General features: G+C 34.2%; 1 protein-coding gene across 7 annotated transcripts in view; it reads right to left on the reverse strand.

The window, feature by feature from the left end:
• The window catches only part of LOC306884029 (golgin subfamily A member 4-like), a 48,061-nt gene extending 38,641 nt beyond the window's left edge, over window positions 1-9,420 (reverse strand). For 3 of the 7 annotated variants that reach the window (XR_013785408.1, XM_079439638.1, XM_079439636.1), the window contains exons 1-2: window positions 9,208-9,393; window positions 6,516-6,593 (exon numbers count right to left, since the gene is read on the reverse strand). Coding sequence is in view for 6 of the 7 variants with exons in the window: in XM_079439638.1 (XP_079295764.1) it covers window positions 6,516-6,593; window positions 9,208-9,264 (135 nt within the window). In the remaining variant the exon portion in view is untranslated. Of the gene's footprint in view, window positions 1-4,408; window positions 4,505-6,515; window positions 6,594-9,207 lie in introns of those variants that run through there. The other 4 variants (XM_079439641.1, XM_079439640.1, XM_079439637.1 and 1 more) reach the window with 3 other exon arrangements.
• Window positions 9,421-23,058: the final 13,638 nt, after the last annotated feature.

The following is a 23,058-nucleotide window of genomic DNA, read 5'->3' on the forward strand; positions in this document are numbered from 1 at the left end:
AACGAGGATTGGAGCTTGGGTAAAGGCTTCTTTCAATCTCTCAAAGGCTTCAGTGGCGGCAGGTGTTGCGTAAGAGGCTGGTGAGGGGACTGATTATGACATTGTAATCTGGATGAACCTTCTGTAGAAGTTGGAGAATCCCAGGAATCGTTGGAGTTCCTTAGTGTTGGAAGGAACGGGCCAGGTCTTGATGGCTTCCACCTTCCCCTCGTCCATCCGGATGCCACCACTATCGATGTTGTATACCAGGAACTGCACTGAGAGTTGATGGAATGAACACTTCTTGGCTTTGAGAACAGATGGAACTTGAGATTTTTTACGAAAACGTAACCGGTCCGTGGTGTAAAAAATGTTGGAGAGCCCTGCTCTAGAGGGCTCTCGATGGAGGTGGAGTTCAAAGTTATAATCTTGGTCGAATGAGGAGATGGTTGAGGGATACTAGGAAAACAGTTAAGGAAACATTGGTTGCCCCACTTCAGGACTTCTCCTGTGCGCCAAGAGATCTGAGGTTCATGTTGTGCAAGCCATGGTCGCCCGCGTATGATGTCCGTTCTTGCTCCCTCCAGAACCAGTAGGTAAATGCTCTCTTCATGTAACTGACCCACCCTTAGTTGAACGGGACCTGCACTGAATCGGACATTGCAATGACTGATGGGCTTCCCGGACTTGGTAAACTGTTTGATTTGCAGGGGTTGAGTTTGAGTTGGCGGCAGAGGCTCCCTGATACGAAGTTCCCGGCGGCCCCCGGATATGTTGGAGGTAGTAAGCATTACCACAGTTGTGAGCGGTTTCATATTTTGAGTGATGGGTTGAATGACACTCACCAAAAGTAGAGGAGGGCGAACTGGGCATGTGGACCGTACATGCCCGCCATTTCCACAATACAAACACAATCCATTATTAAGCCTCCTCTGCCGCTCAGCATATGACAGATGTGCATTATCTGTCTGCATGGGTTCATGAACTGGTTCTGGAGGGTGGTTTGCATCTGGGTAGTGATGGGGAGGAGTACAACGGGTTAATTGTGGTTGTTCCTCAAAGCAAGATTGCATACGTGTGGAACATCGGATGGACAGTTGAATAAAGTTTTCCAAGCTGCAGGAATCATCATAGCCGGCGAGCTGCAACCGTAACCTGGGTTCCAAACCCTGGCGGTAGGTGGTGAGAAGAGACCGCTCATTCCATCCACTGGCTGCCGCTAGAGTTCTGAATTGGAGGGCATATTCATTTATGGACTTGGTTCCCTTGAGATGATAGAGCTGGTCACTGATGGAGGGATCGCCAGAGGATCGGCCAAAGACTTCACGGAAGTGAGCAATGAAACTATTGAATGACTGGGTGATGGTGCCAGATTGAGACCAAATCGTTTCAGCCCATTGTAGCGCTTTGCCCCGTCAGGAGGGATATAATGAAGGCTATTTTGGACCTTTCGGTAAGATACAGATGTGGTTGCATCTCTAGGGCTAGTGAGCATTGCAGGAGGAACCTGTTGCACTCCTCCGCCACACCAGAGAAGGCGCTGGTTTGGCCATGGGACTGGAGATCACGGGAGTCGAAGAAGAGGTGGTACTGGTTACTCAGGTGCTCGGTGGTGCTGGCGGTGGTGAAGGTACAAGAACTCATCGGAGGGTGTCCACGAGTTCCTGGAAGGGGTCGGGATTACTCATGCTGTGTCTTCGGTGTGGTCCAGTCTTCTGTTATGGAAGCAGACTTCACACAATGGGTTAATTCAACGCAATTAACCCATTTAAAAAAAAAAAAAGAAATTCAGCATTTTTATGCAAGTCAGTTTAAAACTAGTCGTATTTAAATCAAAGTCAACAAGTGAAGCTCACTTTCTGTTTGCGGTAGAAGGCAATCCCTACACACTTCAGGCCAAAAGTAATAAAAATACAATTATTAAGACAGCATTATCAGATATTACCTGCACTTTGATAACCTAAAGAAACACTTAAACCAACAGTGTCCTTCATAACATCACACACAACCAATTATAGCAAATAAACATGCTTCCAGTTTACTGAGTGAGGAGCTAAACACATTTGCATATGCCAGATAAGGCCAGGGACACTTTGACTATGTGATGAAAAACAAAAGTTTAAGTCCACTTTACACATCAGAATGATCAGGGTTGTAAATGTCAATGAAAAAAAGACACATATCCACAGGACTGTATAACCATATTGCCCATTTCTCCCCAAAGAACATCATAATGAGGCCAGTAATACAGCAGATCACATGATGAGAGTGTGTGATGTGATTGGCTGTGCTGTATGTCAGCTGATGTGTGTGTAATGAGCTCAGGTGTATGTGGAGGATTATCTGTATCTACAGAAATAAATCCTTCAGTCAGAGCTGAGCCACAGTCAATCTAGTGGAAAGAGCAGCCTGGTACAGTGTAAAGTGGCCTTACTGTAAAACTGTGCCTAAAACAAATTACAGATGCACAGGGCTGTAAAAGGGTTGTGTATATTTGCTTCTTATTTATGCTTCAGATCAGTGTTGACTTTGTTAGATAAAATGATTAAATGTTTTCATTTATTTGAAGTAAAGCGGCAATAAAATGATGCATGATAAATATTAGATGGAAAACTTAAACCTATTTTTTTTTTAAATGTTGCCTTGACAACTAACTAAACCAAAAATAAGCTTAAGTAATACACTTACTAAAACGGAAATAAAATTAAATGAAAGATGAATAGAGAGATTTAAAATTATAAACCTAAAAATGACAAAAGAACATGAAATTACTAAAACTTTAACTTATAACTAAACTTAAAATAATTAAAAAAATGTAAATAAAAGCTAATTCAAAATATTATAATAGTATATAAATAATACAAAAACAACTCTGTTTTGGATAATGTGATAATAGTACAGATATTAATATAAAAAAAAAAAAAAAAAAAAAAAAATATATATATATATATATATATATATAAATGATTACAAAACTACTAAATAAAACTAAAATTAAAAACTAAAAAAGCTCAAATCTAATTCAAAATATTATTAAACACTATAATAGTACATAAATATTACTGCTTTGCATAATGTGACATTAACACGGACAAATCCACTAATGCCTGCATGTGTAAACTCACATAAAGTGCTGGTGCATGCTGTATAGGGGACTGTATAGAGCCCAAAGAGCCTTTCACATGACTCGCATCAGTTCAGTTCAGTTCAGTTCAATACACCTCAGCCTCAAAAATATTGCAGATAGTCATGCACGGTCATTTTATGAGGATGCTAGTTAGTTAGCAAGAAACTGTGTGCAGTCAAGAGTTTGTGTGTATAGAATTTAAATACTTTATTTCTGTTTTGTGTGATAGATTTAGGGTTAGATTTTTTTATTTCTTGTGGCTGTTTTTAACGTATACGTAAAAATAATAGGTAACATATCTGAGTGAAGAACAAAAGTCTTGCTAATTTTGTTTATACGTCACAGAAAGGGGGAAAAAAAAAAAATAGAACAGACTGATATATCAGTGGGTGATGTGTTTCCCAAAATCATTGTGTACCTAAGTACAGCTAGATCATGCACACCATTGCCGTCAATGGCTCCTTCATCTACCAAAGCTTGCAATGTTTTTGTGAAACGCAGCCCTGACCAATATTACCAAAACAAAAAATTCCCACATATTGTAATTACTAATATATATATTATATATATACACACACACACACAATTTTTAATAAAAGACATACATTGAAAATATATTATTAGATGAAATATACAATATATGGTTACTTTATATTGTATTGTATTATATTACTGATTAACATAACTGTTAGATCCTCCTTGTGTCAAATTTAAAATTAATTAAATTTTTTAAAAAGAAAAATAATCATAAAATAACTAAAGCGTGAAACTTCGCTCCAGAGTTCAATGCACTGGGAAATATTGAATCGAGTCATGCGAAAGAACCTTCAATAATCCAAATTTAGAAACACATTCGGAAAATACTTTGTTTAAAGTAATTTTACAAGGAAATCAACAGAACTGTTGGGGAAGAGCAAGGGAACATTCAACACTGTATAACCGAGGGGAAGCTATGAGGATACGGGACAGGGAATCCATGGCAATATCTAACACTACGGGAATAACATTAATTCCTGGAGATGCCAAATCAGAGGAACCATTCTGAGGTACAAAAACAGAGAAAAGCAACTGCCATCCCACAAATCAGGCCTAACGAGGAACGCAAGATATTAGATGCAGGGGTTAGGAGCGAGATGCCTTTGAGTTATGCAGAAACGCTCAAGAAGAAAAGCTGCAAGCAGGTGTTACTCGGCCTCCTCTAGCCCATAACCTCCAAAGGCATCGCAGACGGGACGGGACAGAGGGTTGCTTTTATTTCTCGAGGGGTGAGGAAGAGGAGGCGATGTGCGAGGACAGACTCACCGCACTGGGCACCTGGGCCGCTTTGGGTCGTTTTGAGTGGTCCAGAGCAAAGATAGTATACTCAGAGAGAAAAGCAGGCTCTGCTATCATCCCAGCCAGCAGCTGAACGACCCCCCCACATGAGTCAACGCATTAACGACGGGACCGAGGAGTGAAGAGCAATGAGAAAACAACACAATGAGTGAGACAACAGAAAAAGAGCCAGAGAGGATGAGAGAATGACATCTGTGGAAACAGAGAGAGTTGAGACAGCGGATCCACACTGAGGCTGCAGACCTACGCTATTGGATGTCTCTACAAAACCTGACCTTGATTCTCTTGAATGGGATTGATATGGTGTGTATAGAGACATCGAACAGGTAAATCTAGCAGTCTTTGGCACAGAAGAAATTAGGGCTCAAAAATAAGGATGAGTTGACAAAGCTGTGTTGTCACTTTATCTTATGTTTACTGATGATGTAAACAGGTTTTTGTTTGTTTTATTCCTTATATCAAATTTTGCTGAACTAAATATGTCTTATGTAATACAAGTATAAGTATAATCTAATATCAAAATTAAAATATAATATAAAAATATAATTTTTAATATATTACATAATTATTATTATTATATGGAATATTAATATAATATTTTAACAAAAATATAAATATAATATCAAATAAAAATATTAAATATATATATATATAACTGAATTTAAATATAAAAATGTAAATTAAATACAAAAAAATAAAAAAATAATATATATATAAATTGTGGTGGGGCCGATGAAAATGTTGGCAATGCTAGTAAAAAAATAAATGGGGAAAAAAATCCTTATTGTTGAGCCCTGGAAATGCTGAGATGATGTGAAATTCATTCAGAGATCTGATGAAAATTTAAAAAAGAAAAAGAAATACAAACAGAAAATGTGGTAGAAAGACAAAGGTACGATCAAAACCTTGGCTCACTGATCAGTAAACCCTGCAATGGTGATCTGCTTCATTCTGAGCAGTGATTCATAAAAGAGGACAAAAACATCAATAAAACAAAAAAAATTGTAACTTGATTCATGCTACATTGACAAAACTCACAAAAATAAACCAAGCAGTGTTTGAAAGTCCAATACTATTTCAGAAGATGTATTCATATCTCAATATTTGCCATGTTTAAAGGTTCATGCTTCAAAGGGGGGTTTAATATCACAGTCCAGAAATGACAAAACTGAACCATCTAGACTATTATTAGCCTGCATTAGTACAATAATAGCATGTCATGTGGCAACGAACCAGCAGGAGATTATCAAACTAATTTGATATCTCTGCACAAACTCTGTAAAACAAGAGGAAGATCATTTAACTTAAACAAGCATATTAAATTCACAGAATCTAATGCCCTAGAACTGGTCCAGACCGCAGTGACCCCAAAAAGTATTTAGACACTTAACATTTCAAAATTTCAAATTAATTTAATTTTATTAATTTAAATCTAGAATGAAAGCTCAAGCACACTTTTTAAAACTAAACTTTTCAAACACATTTCTTAGGTTTAAAATGATAAAATTATAGATATAACGTATAAATTTACTGTAAAGTAAAGAGTAGTAGTAGTATACATTTATTTAATGCCATGTCAGCATCTTAGGCTATTTTCATGGCAAAAAACAATAAAAAAAATACATGTATAACAAATACAATAAAAAAAACTGCAAACAAAAAAACACAAGTTATATTACACAAGAGTTTTTACATTAACATATGATAAAAATTCTAAAACAAAATTATACAAAATAACTAAGTGACTAAAATATGTTTGACAGAAAGGGGAACCTTGCAAAACATGCAATGTCTTGTATGACCTATGCACTGTAAAGTAAATACTTGAATTATAGATAGTCTCACAATGATTTTGTGCATCTGACAAACACTAAAGATCACCTGAAATTGTTTTGTGTCTGCAATCATGAGAAAAGCCTGTATTATGAGAGTATGGTGTATTCTTATTCATAACAGTTCAGATATTAAACACACAGGAGTTAAAGGGCATATCTGGCACATGGAAGCAGTTGCTGCTCATACGCATGCAGTCAAGACCAATGAGAAGATGGGCTGTTTGTGTCTGACCGCTCACCTCTCTGACGTTGGGGGAGGCTGGGGCATCTTGGTGCAGGAAAGGGGGCTGAGCGCGCCTCTCTCCTGAACTCACCTGCTGCACACAGACATGTGCATTATACATCAAGACAACAATCACAATCAGTGCACCAAATACACTTCTGGGGTGTAATCCAGAAAGCAGGTGATGTGACATGCCCGGTTAAGTTTGAGGATAAGCGAGCAGATAACCTCAGCTTTCGGTACTTTCAGGGTAAGTAACCATAGTAACTTGCTCTCTGAAGACAGCCTGCTCCGGAGCAGGTTATGGTCCAGAGTTAGTTCACTTCAGCGCTATCAGAGCATGCATGATCTACTGACCAGCCTTCAGTGGGCGTGACAGATAGCGCATAACATTATATAATATAGCCTATATATATATAGCATATATATTTATTTATAAAGCGCTAATAAAAGTAATACATAAGGTAATATATTATTCTAATATGGTTATTCTATTTAATTTATTGGCATGTATAACAGTTATCTGTATAATACATAAAACACTATGATAGGGTAATAATTAATTTATTATATTTTATATATTACATTTTATATTATCATCTCACACATGGATCGGCATTTTTTATAATGTATTTCTATAATAAAAATACATATCTGATATGACTTAATATATAATTTGCATCAAACAAAAAATATAAGTCATATTCTCAAGGATTAAAGATTAAACGGAAAAAAAATATTGCATAACCATCAATTAGGTGGCGATATGCACTAAGCAGTAAACCCAAAGTTCAGGGTTTAACTGAAGGTAAGTGTGACGGTTCCAGTTATTTCTCAGTTGCAGGTGATTGGCTGAAGGGAGTGGTTGCACACCTGAATGTAATCATGGCACTCAATAAAAGACTGCGAAAGAGATGAGAGTGAGCTGTGTTTGTTTGCTCTGTACTTTGGGTTACTCATGAGGCTATTGGAGAACTGATGAGATGTGAGGGATACAGGAGATCTCCTTTGGGATGGTTGTTGTTTTTGGAGTGGGCTGTGAATGGTTGGACTGATGTCTTTCATAAATGCTACACATTTACACGTACCTGCTGACACACTGATTACCATTTATACTGGCATTCTACAGTGGCATGCGAAAGTTTGTGAACCCCTTGCAGAATCTGTGAAAATGTGGATAATTTTACCAAAATAAGAGCGATCATACAAAATGCATGTTATTTTTTATTTAGTGCTGTCCTGAGTAAGATATTTTCCATAAAAGATGTTTACATATAGTCCACAAGACAAAAAAATAGCTGAAATTATTAAAATAACCACATTCAAAAGTTTGGGAACCCTTGGTTCTTAATACTGTGTGTGGTTACCTGGATGATCTACGACTGTTTTTTTGTTTTGTGATGGTTGTTCATGAGTCCCTTGTTTGTTCTGAACAGTTAAACTGAGCGCTGTTCTTCAGAAAAATCCTCCAGGTCCTGCAGAATCTTCAGTTTTCTAGCATCTTTTGCATATTTGAACCCTTTCCAGCAGTGACTGTATGATTTTGAAAAATGCACTTAATAATTGGCTGTGGTGTGTGGTGTCTCCCTTATTTTGTTGCGATTCAGAAAAGAGATCGTAACATAAGTTAACCGTGTTTTCTGGAATACACCCCTGGTCAAAAGTCTGGAATCAGTTTTTTATGTTTTTGAAAAAAGTCTCTTTTGCTCAGCAAGGCTGCATTTATTTGATCAAACACAGTGGAAATTGTGCAATATTATTATAATAATATAAATGTTTATTTATAATATAATTTAAAATACTAGTTTTCTATTTAAATATATTTCTGTGATGCAAAGCTTAATCATTACTGTCTTCAATGTCACATTATCCTTCAGAAATCATTCTAATATATTGATTTTTGCTGCTTAATATTTTGTCTTATTATTATTATTCAAAAGTTTGAGGTAAATATATATTTTTATTATATATATATATTCTTTTATTCAACAAAGACGCATTAAATTGATCAAAAGTGGCAGTAAAGATATTTATGTTGCAAAAAAAACTATTTTATATGTGAAATATGTGTTTAACATTTATTTATTCACATTACAGTAGGCTCTTTTTATGGTTAGGTTTAAATATTCATAATTGTTACCAAAAGTGAGTTTTTTGGTGTGTTTTTTTTTAGACACAGATAGGCTATGTTTTGATAATCTTCATAAGATTCACCCCCAAACATTGATATTCATAACTTTACTTATTAATTAAACCAAACAGACTTGAATCTCAACTGAAGTAGAAGTTTAACCTTTCAAGATCAAGTGTGTTTAGGCTGTGAGGAGCTCTGGCTCTGGTTAACCGGTCATTAAGTAGTTGACAAGCAAAGAAATGATCATGGAAATATGGTACTTCCCAGAATACCATTGATACATGTCCAAAATATTACTTTAAATACCTTGGCGTACCATGTAAATGCCATTATGCATGAATGTGGTAATCACTCAGCACCATATTAAATATCAAAGTACCATATTATATCCATCTGATTGCTTATTGGTACCGTTTGGTTAACTAGTCAGCTACTTTATTAAGATTTAAGCGCTAACCTTTGCAATCTGAATGTTTAATACAGTAACAAGAGTGTTAGGCTTCACAACTCTAGTACATACTTGATGTTGTTTTGTTTTGTTAGCATACATGCTACATGAGCAAAGAGCACTGACCTGCGCGCTGCTCCGCTGAGGCGACTCTATCACCTTCTGCTTCAGTTTCTTAAACATCACTTCATGCGATTATTGTCACGTCAGGAGCGATTTTACTGTATGATTACCAGTGTAAGAAACTTCATGTATGTGTGGATGAGAGCAGTGCGCAGATGCAGCTGACGTGGAGGAAAAGTGGACAGCTACGGCTCCTCGAGAGGCTCAGAAAGGAAGGACGATTCTGAATTGTTGATTCGCGTATTTCAGTGGGACACGTTATAATAATATTAACAACACTTTGATATAAAACAGGGTACCAGGGTATTTATGTGGTACTGCAGGGTGTTTTGTAAGAATACCATGGCAGTTCTATGGTAGACAGGCCTATAGATTGTTAATAAAAAAAGACTTAAACATTAAACATTGTTTCAATGTTCTTTCAGTGTTTTTCCAACAACTGACATTATTTCAATCACATTTCAACACTGAAGTCGGTCATGTGCTGCTTTGGGTTTATATTACTTATTATCAACCATAATGATGAAACCGTCAAACAAATTAACAAAAATAATAATAATAATATGAAAAATAGTCAAATGAAATGATGTGCATATCATCCTCTTGGCAAAATTAAAGTTTATTTTGTATTTTATTTGCATGAATGATCCGTAATGATACATTGCTTGTATTTTTGTAATGTAAACCCAATTACTGCAAAAACAAACTGAAACTGGCTGGATAATTATACACTTTGTATGCTCATAAATAACCTTTAAACATCTTTAACAATTATCTTCCAGTATTTACATTAGAAATAAGAGTCTAGCCTTATTTTTCTCATTCTTATATAACCACATTCAGCATGAGACTCTGTGTGTGTGTGTGTGTGTGTGTGTGTGTGTGTGTGTGTGTGTGTGTGGTCTTTCTCAGGGGTTAAAGGTCACAGACTCTATCAGAAGGGATGTTATTGAAGTTTTGAAGTTATTGAAGTTCTCCAGAGGGACTATCACTGCAGAAACTGCTCTGTAATTCACTTCAGATAACAAGTATCCACCTAATGAGCCATAAATATTTGATTACTGTGGGCTATACGATTAAAAACAACACATTACATGCGGATGAGAAGCCTAGGTAATGCATATTCAGTCTGTCAGAGTTACTTGTGCTTTTATACATTAGGTTTACTCTCCATTGAATCTAACTGCTGTCTAGGAGAAACAACTGGGATATTAAAAAGATCTCGATTGTTATTTTTCTTTCTTTTTGGTTTGATGTTGCACATACTCTTGAGAAGCTCTAGAGGGCGCTCACTATAACTATTAAAGCTGTAGTAAACATTACATCAATGTTTAAGATTCTGTCACTGAAATCACTTGTCACTTGATCAACCACTATGAAATATTATAAGGAAGTGTTTTTAAGCTTCTGTGCAATATAAATAGGGTGAAGTCAGATAAAATTGGCCAAGTTTTGGTAAATGACTTATTATACCATCAAATAAGCTATATGAGATCTAATGATATTCTTATAAATTAGCATGGGTCTCTTAAATTTAATATAAATTATAAAATTGTTCAAATTATAAGAGTTAGAGTATCAGTAGGTACCTTCTTGAGCCACGGATACAGATATAAAAAGAGAACAACACAGGTAATTTCAGCTTAAATCATTTTATTATTAACAGTAAATCAACAGTATTGTCTTTAGTGTGCCATAGCAACACCATACATGTATTTCATTAAATAGAAAGTTGAATGAATATTTAATTAAACAATGCAATTAAAAATGAACTGATCGTGTTGTATAGGTGTGTGTTTCTGTGCATTGGTGTCTTTTGTGTGCATGTATTTGTGTATGCTTGTATTTTTTTAAAGACTGTTAGATTTTGTATGGATACATATCTACAGTTGGCCTATAAACCTATTTTCACCCTCAATTTCTGTCTAAAAGTGTGTGTGTATGCAGCCCATTTTAGCTGAAAATTGTGGCCCATTTTAGCTTAACAAGCCATTTCTACCTAAAATGACCTTTTCTTTTATAAATTAAACGTTTTAATTTGAAAGAGCACGTCAAAACATTGTTCATAAACCTTTGCTTTGTTGGTAAGCTTACTTATAATTGCTTTAGTACCCTTATTAGTGATTAATGAAATTTTGGATATCAGGATCAATTACCTTACAATTTCTCTGACAAGCTTCAACACTCTGCCCAGCCCGCCTTAAAAACTCAGACCAGTAAAAATCATTGTTACGTGTCAACAAGTGTTGAAGCAACAATGCATGATCAGTTATTGTGATTTTCTGTAAAAATTTAAAGAGATATGATGCTAGAACCTTATTTGGCCCATTTTACCTTTACCCTACTCCTGTGCAATATTCAGTGCACTATGTTTATTTCTTATGATATTCATATTAAAATGAGTCACATTTGAACGTCCTGTATAGATTCATATCTCATTGCATATACAGTTTTCATATTCATATTTGCATTATTGTGTTTGTATTTCTCAGTAAGTGATGTTATTTTTCTCCAATTATGTGTCTGCTTATTGTAATTCTATAAAGACTGGAAGATATTTGTACAGGAGCCAGTAAAACGATTGATCCTGATAAACTTTAACTAAAATTAAATCAAATGTAAAAACACTGGTTATAGCCCTGCATTACATTATGAAAACAGTCCCAATAAGCCTTGTAGCAAAAGTACAGGTCAGTGTTAGTACTGTGTGTTGCACTGATAATCTCTGATAACCTGATTTGCATGAGTTTGATTACTCGTAGTAATGCAGATAATGCCTCAGCGTCATGAGCGATCAATGATCAGCAGCAGGTTTCTGTCAGGCTGCAGCTCTGTGTCCATCCTTCATCCTGCTAATGTCACCACTGGATGCATACGGCAAACAATCCATCAACGTCTGAATGCTGCATGTTCAGAATGCTGTATCCAGAAACACGAGGACCAGTACAGACTTATATTTCATATCCTGCACCATAATGTGCTTGAAGCCATTTTCTGAGATAACACAAATAATCATGTTATAGCTTTTAAGGTTATCTTTTTTTATGCATTTTTGGTGCATGTAAGAGTGCTACATTTGATCATAAATACATCCTTTTATAAAAGTTGAAAGGTGTTTGAAGACAATCTGAACTATTTGAAAACAATGCACATTTACCTAAAAACTGCATAGGTTAGGAACTTAACTTTTACCAAATCTTCAAAATTAATTAACCCTCATGTTGTGTTTCAACCCCCCGGAAATGATAATGTCATGAAACTTACTGACGTTTCTCACACAGGATATAACTTGAAAAATAATAAAATAAAACAATTAAAAATGTATTTATTTCATTTTATTTATTATTATTAATTTCCCCCCACTTTGTTACACTTTTGGTAATTCTAATCAAAAATGAATATTTGGTGTTCCCGGTCAAAAATGACCAACCTTTTAAAAACTGCTTAGAAATTCTCGTTTATATGCGATAATATTACCAAATTTTGGATTCTATCTTTTTGTCAAGTTTTGTATTTCTTTTAGATGACTGATTGTAGGCTTCACTGATCTGAGCTTATGCACCTCAATTTTTGAGTAAATATTGCCAAAATTATCCACAAATTAGGCTTTTTCCACTCAAAAACTGAGATGCATGAGCTCAGATCAATGAGGCCTACAATCACGGTTACAAAAAGAAATTCAAAACCTGTTCTAATTGAAAGAAAACAAGATGATTAAAAGATTGAATCCAAAATCAGAGATTATTTACAAGCAGTTTTCAAAAGGTCGGTCATTTTTAGCCAGGAACACCGAATTATGTAAAAGATTTTCAGCACAGCACAAGAGTTAAGGTCATTGCACACAGAGTTGGAAATTTTCATCCCAAATTTTTACACGTTAAAAAATAAATACGACCTCACATTGTGTCAATCACGTTTGCACACTGCCACCGAAATGTTAAAAACCAATTCGGATCAGGTTCGATTTTCTGCGTTTTCACATCTGTAGCATGCATTTTGATAGGAAACGATGGGGAATACGAAAAAAACTACGCATGTGAAAATTTTGGACTCATGTCCAAAATTTTGGACTCATTTAGGCATGTATGTATTCATTCTCTCTCTCTCTCTCTCTCTCTCTCTCTCTCTCTCTTTATATATATATATATATATATATATATATATATATATATATATATATATATATATATATATATATATATATATATATATATTTATACCTCTCATATTATCATCTTACATATGTTTAATATTAGAGCAATCAGCAAGATGACTCCAACATTTGCTCTTTAGCCTTTTATTGCACAGGCAAGTAAATACAGATAGAAAATTTGAAGGAAAGCATGAAAAATGGGATTGAACCATGACACAAGCCAGCCTCAAACGCAGCACACTGTACTGCATGTCATGTGCATGTTCATTACCAACTGCACATCAACATGTCAGCTTTGCTTAGTCTTCTCTCTGTCCTTCTGTTTGACCTCTTTACATTCAAAGAATGAAATCACAATGCCAAATAACATCAATCTTCATGTAACTGCAGGGCATCCTTGCATCTTCACTGCAGCACACATGTACATGGGATTTCTGTCAGTCATGTCCTGTTTACGATTCATCAAATTATATTCATGCACATTAGTGTCAGAAACCTGTTCAATTCAGCATTAATACAAAGGTAAGAAAGCATCATAGGCATTATTTAAATACAATGTCTGCATAACGTCCAGTCAGCGAGGAAGTAAGGCAGGTGTGGTAAGATTGCATTCAATATCATCAATAAATTTATGTTATATATATGCATTACAATTTTTATATTTTTTTAATTTCCCAAAGTATATGTGCAGTGTAAATTCAATACACAGTCTAGCCATGATGCATTTGTGCAAACTGTAATTGAACTACAGTGATATGATGTGATTTATGCAGTAAATCCAGCAGCATCAGCAGATTTCCAAACGCTCATGACAGACGTCAGCGGCTGCGTCGTTTGCATAAAGTTGAACACAGTGCACTTTTCTTGACATTCTCACCACACCATCAATCCCACAATCCCCAGCGCGAGCTTCCTATAGAGAATGAATGGGAAGCGTCTGCTCGTCTCTGCACCAGTGCACACGCATCGTTGGCCTGTTCTTTATCTGGAAGCAAAAAACAGTTTCATTTCTTTCTCCCCTTTTAAAAAGATCCCGCGTGTGTCCTCAAGGAAACGGCCTTTAACATTATTCATTGTTTTCATCACCTTCTCTTCTGCACCCATAAAATATTCATCCAATACCGAGTGTCAGTCTGAGCGGGGAAAATCTGGAGTGAGCCGCGAGGAGACTGGTTATTCGGAGGTGAATTGATCAGCCCGCTGTCAGGAGGATGTTCACTGCATGTGGAGAGACCAGAATCACACCGACAATCTTTTTTTTACTTACTAAAGCTGGTTTATACTCAGGGTTAGTGATTTGAATAAACCCAAACTCAAATATGACAGCAGAGTATCTGGAGCAAAACATCACAGAGGCTCTTCTGACCTCTTTTTGACAGCAACACTCACTCATTACGATACAATCACTCAGATCACCTCGGCAACCACATAGCAACGCCCTAGCAACCACTCATTCCAGCATCATAGAGGCAAATTTTGCATGAGAACCACTAGTTCATAATATGCAGCAGTATTTATTAATTTAAAAAATTTAGTTTATAATATACTGCATTTTATTGATATTTTATACTTTATATGTTTACATATACCTTTACATATACTTTATATTTTATATGTTGCCAGTTTTTGGTTTAAAAAAATTTAATTTATAATATATTGCAATTTATTGTCAATTTATAATATGCTACAGTTTATTAATTTAAAACTGTTGTTTATAATGTTGCAGTTTATTGATTTTAAAATCTATTTTATAAATTGAATTACATTCAAAAACTAAAAGGAAACTTGCTTAAATTTAATTTTTACTGTAAAAATGTGTAAATGTTTATTTACTTATTTATTTGCTTGTTTGTAAATAAAACTAATATTATTAGAGTACTTTCACAAGAAAACACTAAAAATGTATTTCATGTTTAATGCAATGTGTTACCTTTTTTTGTAATAATTTGTGAAATTTACAAGCAATACAATACAATACAAAGGTGAAAATTGTTTCAAAGTATAGTTGTTATTAGTATTCTGAAATAGTTTTTATTTTAATTTTTAATTTTGGTTAAGGTTTTAGTCTTTTTATGTGCTTTTGTAATTTTTAATTTAAATATTTTCTCATTTCCTTTTAGCTTTATTTTATTATTTAATTTTTTTTATAATTTTAGTACTTCAAATTATTTCAGTTATAAGCCCACATTTTTTAATTTTCCTTGAAATTTTTCATCTAATTTTTTTTTTTTGTTCAGCTTTCTTACAATGATCTTATAAATATCTTAACTTTCGAGGTAATGGAGTAGTTTCTGTATGTTTAAATAAATGACAGATTCCCTCTCGGCTAAAGTCTCCATGCAAAAGTGATCCATGCTCTCCGCTGGCTTCTCAACCTCTAATTTCACACAGAATATCTTTAACACCTACACACACTCTTCTCAGGCCTGGAATGAGGAAAGGCTCGTAGCTAGAATTAGCATTTTCCCTCCATTGAGTCAGAGATGTGCGAGAGACTCTAGAGGACAGGAGAGATGAGTGATGCTTTCTGCCCAAACAACCCATGCATGATGGAGTTTTGTCTTCGCGACCCTCACCGACACACAACTACATCACACATTCAGACTAATACGGTCTCCTCACATATCTGCAGTGCAAAATCCTTTATATGAAAACATTTTAGCCTGGCATATTAGAGCGGTGGACTTGACTATAAAAGCCTCTTAATCTGAACAGGATACCGAACAGGACCTGAAATGCTTTCTAAAAAATGGGTTGTTAGGGCAGAGAGGTGCTTAACATTCAGAAAATGTTGAAGTTTGCAATTTCTGTCCAAATCGAACATGAGAAATTAATAATTTGTCTACCTGTCAGCTGCATGTTGAAAGGGTTCACAATGTTATGGTCATTAAAATATTAGCTTTAAAAATGAGAATTGATTATCTATATATCAGATAAATACAATAAAATAACTAACTAAAGAAAAAATAATCTTTAATGAATATAAATGTAATTCATTATATAAGTTGGTGACCTTAAATTCTAATTATCTGAATAAAGTCTTCATTTTCATTTGCTTCATGAGCTTGAGTTTTACGAAGATTAAAATGATTAAATCAGCTTCGTAATTTATTTGTTTGTGTTGAAACATTGCACTGATAGATAGAAAGTAATACAAGACATTTAGTCAGAAGTTTAGGTTATTGTAGAGAATATTTATAAAACAAAAAAGAGCACAAAATATCATACAAAATACACAATAAAACCAATATTAAAAAAACATCGTAAAGAATATTTAAAAAAAATAAAAATAAAACACCTTACAATACCTTATTAAACATTATATAGGCCAACTAAATAAAATTTTAAATAAAAATATTAAATAAAATATATAATGTAAAATAAAAATCTGAAAATCACCTAAAAATTAAACAATAAATATAATAGAGTATAGAAAGTGTGAACCAGTGAACCTGCGTGAAAGAAATTAAAATAATAAATTAAAGCAGACATATATATATATATATATAAAATTATACTGTAAATTTCTCCTGCTTAAGAAACACAAACAAACGAAATATTTCAAATACATTTTAATTCATCTTACCTTATCTTTTTTTAAGGATGTTTTTTACTGTTAAAGAAAAAACAGAAAGACATACGAGTGACAAAGACATAGTGAGGCAATAAAGCAGGTGCAACAAATCACTGCATTCAATACAGCAAATAAAGTTATCATAAATATACACCGTTTCAACTGGAAAAATGCTAACTTTCTTTCAAAATTCCCAAATACAGTGTACTTTCAATACACTTTTGTTAACCAGCGACAGTCTTTATTTTAAATCTGAATTAACTAGTGATATATAACAATGTGATTTAAGCACTATTTGTCTATTGTATAATTCCTGTCAATATATTTTCAGCGGTCAAAGCCTTTTGGTTGTAATATGGGCAGTTGCATGGCAACACTATAGCAACACCATAAATAAACTCCTCTGCATCTCAACAAGTCCCTCTGAAAGATGCATGATGGGTCACGTATTGACCACTAGCACGCTTGAATCACAGGCTGGATATACTGTTGCCTCAATTCACCCCGTCCTCCACACACACACAGACACGCATGCACACACACACACACACACACACACACACACACACAAACCAGCCATTACCATAATAAAAAGCCTTTTAGAGCTGACCTATGGCAGGCTCTTATACATAATAAGGTGTTCAGGAAGAACAGAGCGGGTGAGATTTTCATATGCAAGAAGATATTTGCATTAGAGGAATAAAAACAAGCACACACTCTTGCCAAAGCTATTGTTATCTAAACTTTCACAGCACAGCTCTTTTCCAGCGGTAGCATTAGATTGGAAGATTTATCCAGATTAATCACTGCTGTACATGTGGAATAGATATATATGTCTGCTTTAATTTATTATTTTAATTTCTTTCACATTGGTTCACACTTTCAGAGGACTTGATATTGCATGAAAACAATTATTGTTGTCATTTAAAAAAGGGCAACTTTTGACCCCATGATATAATGAAACTGGTCTTGCAGCAATGCACCATTACTGTGCTTTTCAAAATAATAAAAACTTAATTAAATCACAAACAACTGGAAATTAGGTGTTCAAAAGGAATGGAAATACTGAGAGAAATAGAGGAAAAGACTCAGCAGAATAGATAATTACATTCAATTATTAGACAGTATTTATTATTAATAAAAATATAAATAATTATTTGATACTTGTTTATAATGGTGATTAATTATGTATTAATTGATATATTTAGGTTCTGTAGAAATTAAATATACAGAATAGATAATTACATTACACAAAAAAAACTGACAACATTGTAATTATTAGATTATAAGAACATAATTTATAAATTTCACTTGTTTATAATGGTGATTACAACCTTTATAATAATTTATTATTCATTAAACAATACAACAGGTTATCTAGAAATGAATTAAATTAAATTCAAATAATTTTATTAGGCTGCATTCTAATGATTATATTATATGAACATGTCTGAGACTATCAGTTATAATAATATATAATTTATTCAGTTCTTTTGTTAAACCTTTATTTAATCTTTTGTAGCTTTATCTTATATTCCTCAAGTTTGACATTTGAAGTCACAGAACTCAATTCCACTACTTTTTCAATACTAGACCTAAAAGTAATGCAGCATGTCTTCTCTTAAAGCATTAACACACACCGATCAATACCTTCTTTATGCTTCTTTAAACCACCCACCGGTTTCAACTAGACGCCATCAATATTTCAGCAGAGCGCTGAGACTGAAACTAGACACCTCACATGTGCTGAAATAATATGCATGAGAGAAAAATGTTCATCTGCTTTTGATTAAACTCGACAGATCAACTACAGCAACAGAAGAAGGAGAATCTTAAGATCTAAGAATGTAAGACGTTTTTTCACATACTGAAAAGCACATCTGATAAGCAATTAAACAGTCAGTCGGAATAGCAAGCTTTTGACGAGGGGTTTTCAAATGAGATGTTAAAGTACTTTCTCCATTATTTAACATTCTGAGTCAACAATTGTGAAAAGTGTGGCACTTTCAAGCATTTATCTGTTCGGTTAAAAGGGATATTTCACTCAAAAAAAAAAAAGAAGACAGTTTGCATTATTTTTTGCAATTTCTTTGGTGCAGCTAGAAGAAATTACACACTTCAGCCTGAAGCAGCAGCATTAACGTTTCTATTTTTTTGTTTATGGAGAATCTGTACTTCATATTTTGTGTTTACTTTTATATTAAAGGAATAGTTCACCCAAAAAAAACAAATATTTGCTGCAAATGTACTCACCCTCAGGCCATCCAACATGTAGATGAGTTTATTTTCTTCATGGAAACAGATTTGGAGAAATGTACATCACTTGCTCACACATAAATCTTCTGCAGTGAATGGGTGCCGTCCATCAGTTAACATCTTGTTTAAGTCAAAAGTTGCATGTTTGTAATCCATCATTAAGACCTTTTAAACTTCACACCATTTCTTCTGGTTAAAATATGAGTCTATAATCTATAATAACACTTCTTCCAGTGAAAAATATATTTTTGTCTCTCACATCAAAATCCACCCACATATTTGTTTAGAGCTGTTTTGGCTTGTAAACAGTGCGTGATTTGTGCAGATTTCTCTCACTGGATGAAGTGTTATTATGGATTATAGACTTGTATTTTAGCTGGAAGTAATGGTTTGAAGTTAAAAACATCTTAATGATGGATTTGTTTCTTACAGACACACAGCTTTTTGCTTCACATGTTAATTATTGTGATGTTTTTATCAGCTGTTTGGACTCTCATTCTGACGGCACCCATTCATTGCACAGCATCCATTGCTGAGCAAGTGATGCAATGATACCATTTCTCCAAATTTGATGAAGAAACAAACTCATCTACATCTTGGATGGCATCAGGGTGAGTAAATATTCAGCAGATTTTAATTTTGGGTGAACTGCTCCTTTAAAATAATGAGGTGGATAAACAAGACAACACAAGGGCACAATATTCAGACACAAACACCACACTAATGAAGGAGTGTAACTTGTAAGTAATGAACAAACACATCCATCACCACATACGGACTCTGCTCAAATGTTTGGCTTGATTAATGAGAACACTGCGATCCAAAATGATGTTTTAATACCTGATATCACAGCAAGCTTAAAACAAATATTCTTTTGAAGATGCAAACACTGCAAAACTATATAATGCAGCTTATGCAGATGCTAAAGTGTTTGTTCAGTGACTGCCAAGTTGTTTTTGTATTTGCTGGCTGGTTAATTACTAGTTAAAAGAGCTCAACCCTAAATCGCTACCATATTCTGGTCTAATTAAATATGCACTGATTTGCATACATTTCCAGAACAGAAATCTGAACATTGAATAAAGCCAGATTCATAGAGTGAACAGAGGAGAATAAATGTCTTTATGATTTTTTTTTTTAGAAATAAAATGTTTTATAATATCAGGCAAATGCTATATGAACAAAGCCCTCTGTAAAAACCATTACAGAGAATGAATTCATTCATTCATTAAGTGCTGCTGAAGTGCATGAGAAAAAATTCTGAGAAAACAGCCTTTAAAGCTATGCATTATAATGAAAATCTACAGACACAAATCGATAAAGTGCAATACACTTAAAACTGTATACTGAATGTTTTCTTTCCACTTGGCTGAAACAGAAAGAGGGAAAAATTGCAAAACTGACGAGTGCATGAAAAACAATGTTTTTTTTGTTTTTTTGTCTGCAGTGCCTTAGAAAACAACACTAAATAAACCTCTTGAATACTGTATGTACATGCATATAGTGATGATTGCATGTGTATGGTTCTTTATGTTTGTCTATAAGGATATAATAAAATGTTTTGATTCTGTTGTCAGTCAAACAAACACTATAACTTGACTGCTGCTCTACTATGTGGAAAAACGGTCAGTAAATGAAATAAAACAGAGGGTTTCTTTTCATCAGTGACCAGGAAAACTCTGCAGTGCTTGTGGTTGTTTATGTGCATCGGTACCTTATGACAAATGCTGCTAGTTTTCAGTTGCCTGCGGCACAAATCCAGAAGCGCAGGAGCTGCTGCAGATGATACGATGATCGAGAATGCAGGACAATTCTGGAAACACAAGTCAAATGTGTGAAAACACTCCTTCAAAGACATTACATGAAATACTACTTATCTGTGATCTTCTGGTGTCCAGATACTGCATGGCTCATGCTCCTCCATTGTTTCAGCTGATTTATCAATTATGAGAGAGCTGTTTTAAAGAACAAACCTGCTGAATAAATATGTATTTAATTGAATTACAGGTAATTAGCTGTACCTGGTTCAGTCTCGGTGGAGTTTAAACTGGTTAATGTGTAATGTTTGCCCAAGAGCTGTGGATGCTACATTAATGCTCATTTGATTTAATTGTGGCTAATTAAATGAGCTTCTTATATTCAGAAATACTTTATCAGCAGGAGATGAAGTCCACACTGAAGCAGAGCAGGTTAGAGTAAAAAGAGTTGAATGTTGTGTAATAGCCATTCATTATTTTGTAGGTCACACAGTCTGCATTATCTGAGAGACACACACACGCACATAATACGATGAATAGAAGCTGTAAAGCATCCTGTCCTCCTTCTAACCTGATCTGTACACACAAATGAATTATTCTTGCTTCATGTAAAACTCTGGGTCTCTTCATCATGTACATCAAGCACAGTAGTCATGCTTTGTGCATGCATGATTAACCCTATATCATATTTGATATGCAAATTTGTAAGGCTTTTAAATTATCAGAATTTTGTTGAAAATCCTGTTGCACACAATCTACTTAATGCCTTCTGTCATCTGATTGATAGTTCAGACTTTATTAGCGAGTAAAAGGGCTTTTAGTATAATTGTATAAACGTCCATCTTGTGCTTCACGTGTCTTTTTGCCGTCAAATCTTTACTGGTTTTTATAAAGTAAACATAAGAATACATTTCATATCATTAGTAATATTTGAAGATGAACACTTACTGAAGCAGCTTAGGTTTACTTGATTATCCAGACATCATATCATGTAAAAATGTGAGTATCAAATATGATCATCAGGCTTTCGAGGAACGTGTATTTGTTCATCTCATTGTATTGCATTGCATTATATGTTTTAAAACTACAGAGCTTTGATCATAAAACTAAGCATTTAAATATTATCTTACTAATACATATTATTATAAGATGACAACTGATTTTTATATGCATTTTATTTAAGTAGTCTGCTCTACTGCTATAAAGATCTGATCTGAGACTTACTTTTCGGCCATATAAATATTAGCATCCACACCAAATATCATAATTTTATTCAGAGACCCAACCTGAGCAAAAATTAGTTGTTTTGTCTTTCATATTCTCACTATATCTTTCTATGTGAGCCATGAAGGCCTGATGAATCTACAAACATTTTTAGAATAATTTTTTGTTGTTGTTGTTGTTATTATTATTATTATATAACAACTAAAGGTTCAACAAACCTTTTATGTTTTATTTTTAATTTAATATTTTTATTCTAAGTGTTTTATTATTATTATTTTTCAGAATGTCAGTCAGGCTAAGGGCTGTATTTTAGGGCTCATGTCAACCATTGGATTTTTTCTCTCTATGTGGCCTACCGACTGCATTACTGTTACTGAAATCATCAGGGATCTTGTTTAAAATAAACTTGAGCTATTTAAAATAAAATTTCCTCTGAAGGATCTGCAGAGACACATAGAAAAAACACATTTTACTCTTTCGCTCAAAATCATTATAGTACTGTACACTGTAAAACAAATTCCGTAAAATTTACGGTAAAAAAACTGGCAGCTGTGGTTACCAGAATTCTACCGTAAAAAATATGGTAGCAACATTTTAGGTTTTACGGTTTTAACTTAAATTTACAGCTAAATACCGTAATTTCTTTAACTGATATAATCTTAATATACCAACCTAAAGTACTGAAATCTGTTTTGTTCCTTTGAAATACACTGATAACCACCAAATGCAGGTGATGATGAGAAAGTCACATGTTGAGCCAAAGCCCATCACAAGCAACTTTTAAACAATAGAATATACAGAAGGTGCACAGTGTCATTCACACAAGCACTAAACACCATCATGGTGAGACTCATTAAACTGAAATATGCTATAAACATTAATTTAACAAC

This window comes from Barbus barbus (genome assembly GCF_936440315.1).
Source record: "Barbus barbus genome assembly, chromosome: 18".
Lineage (NCBI taxonomy): Eukaryota > Metazoa > Chordata > Actinopteri > Cypriniformes > Cyprinidae > Barbus > Barbus barbus.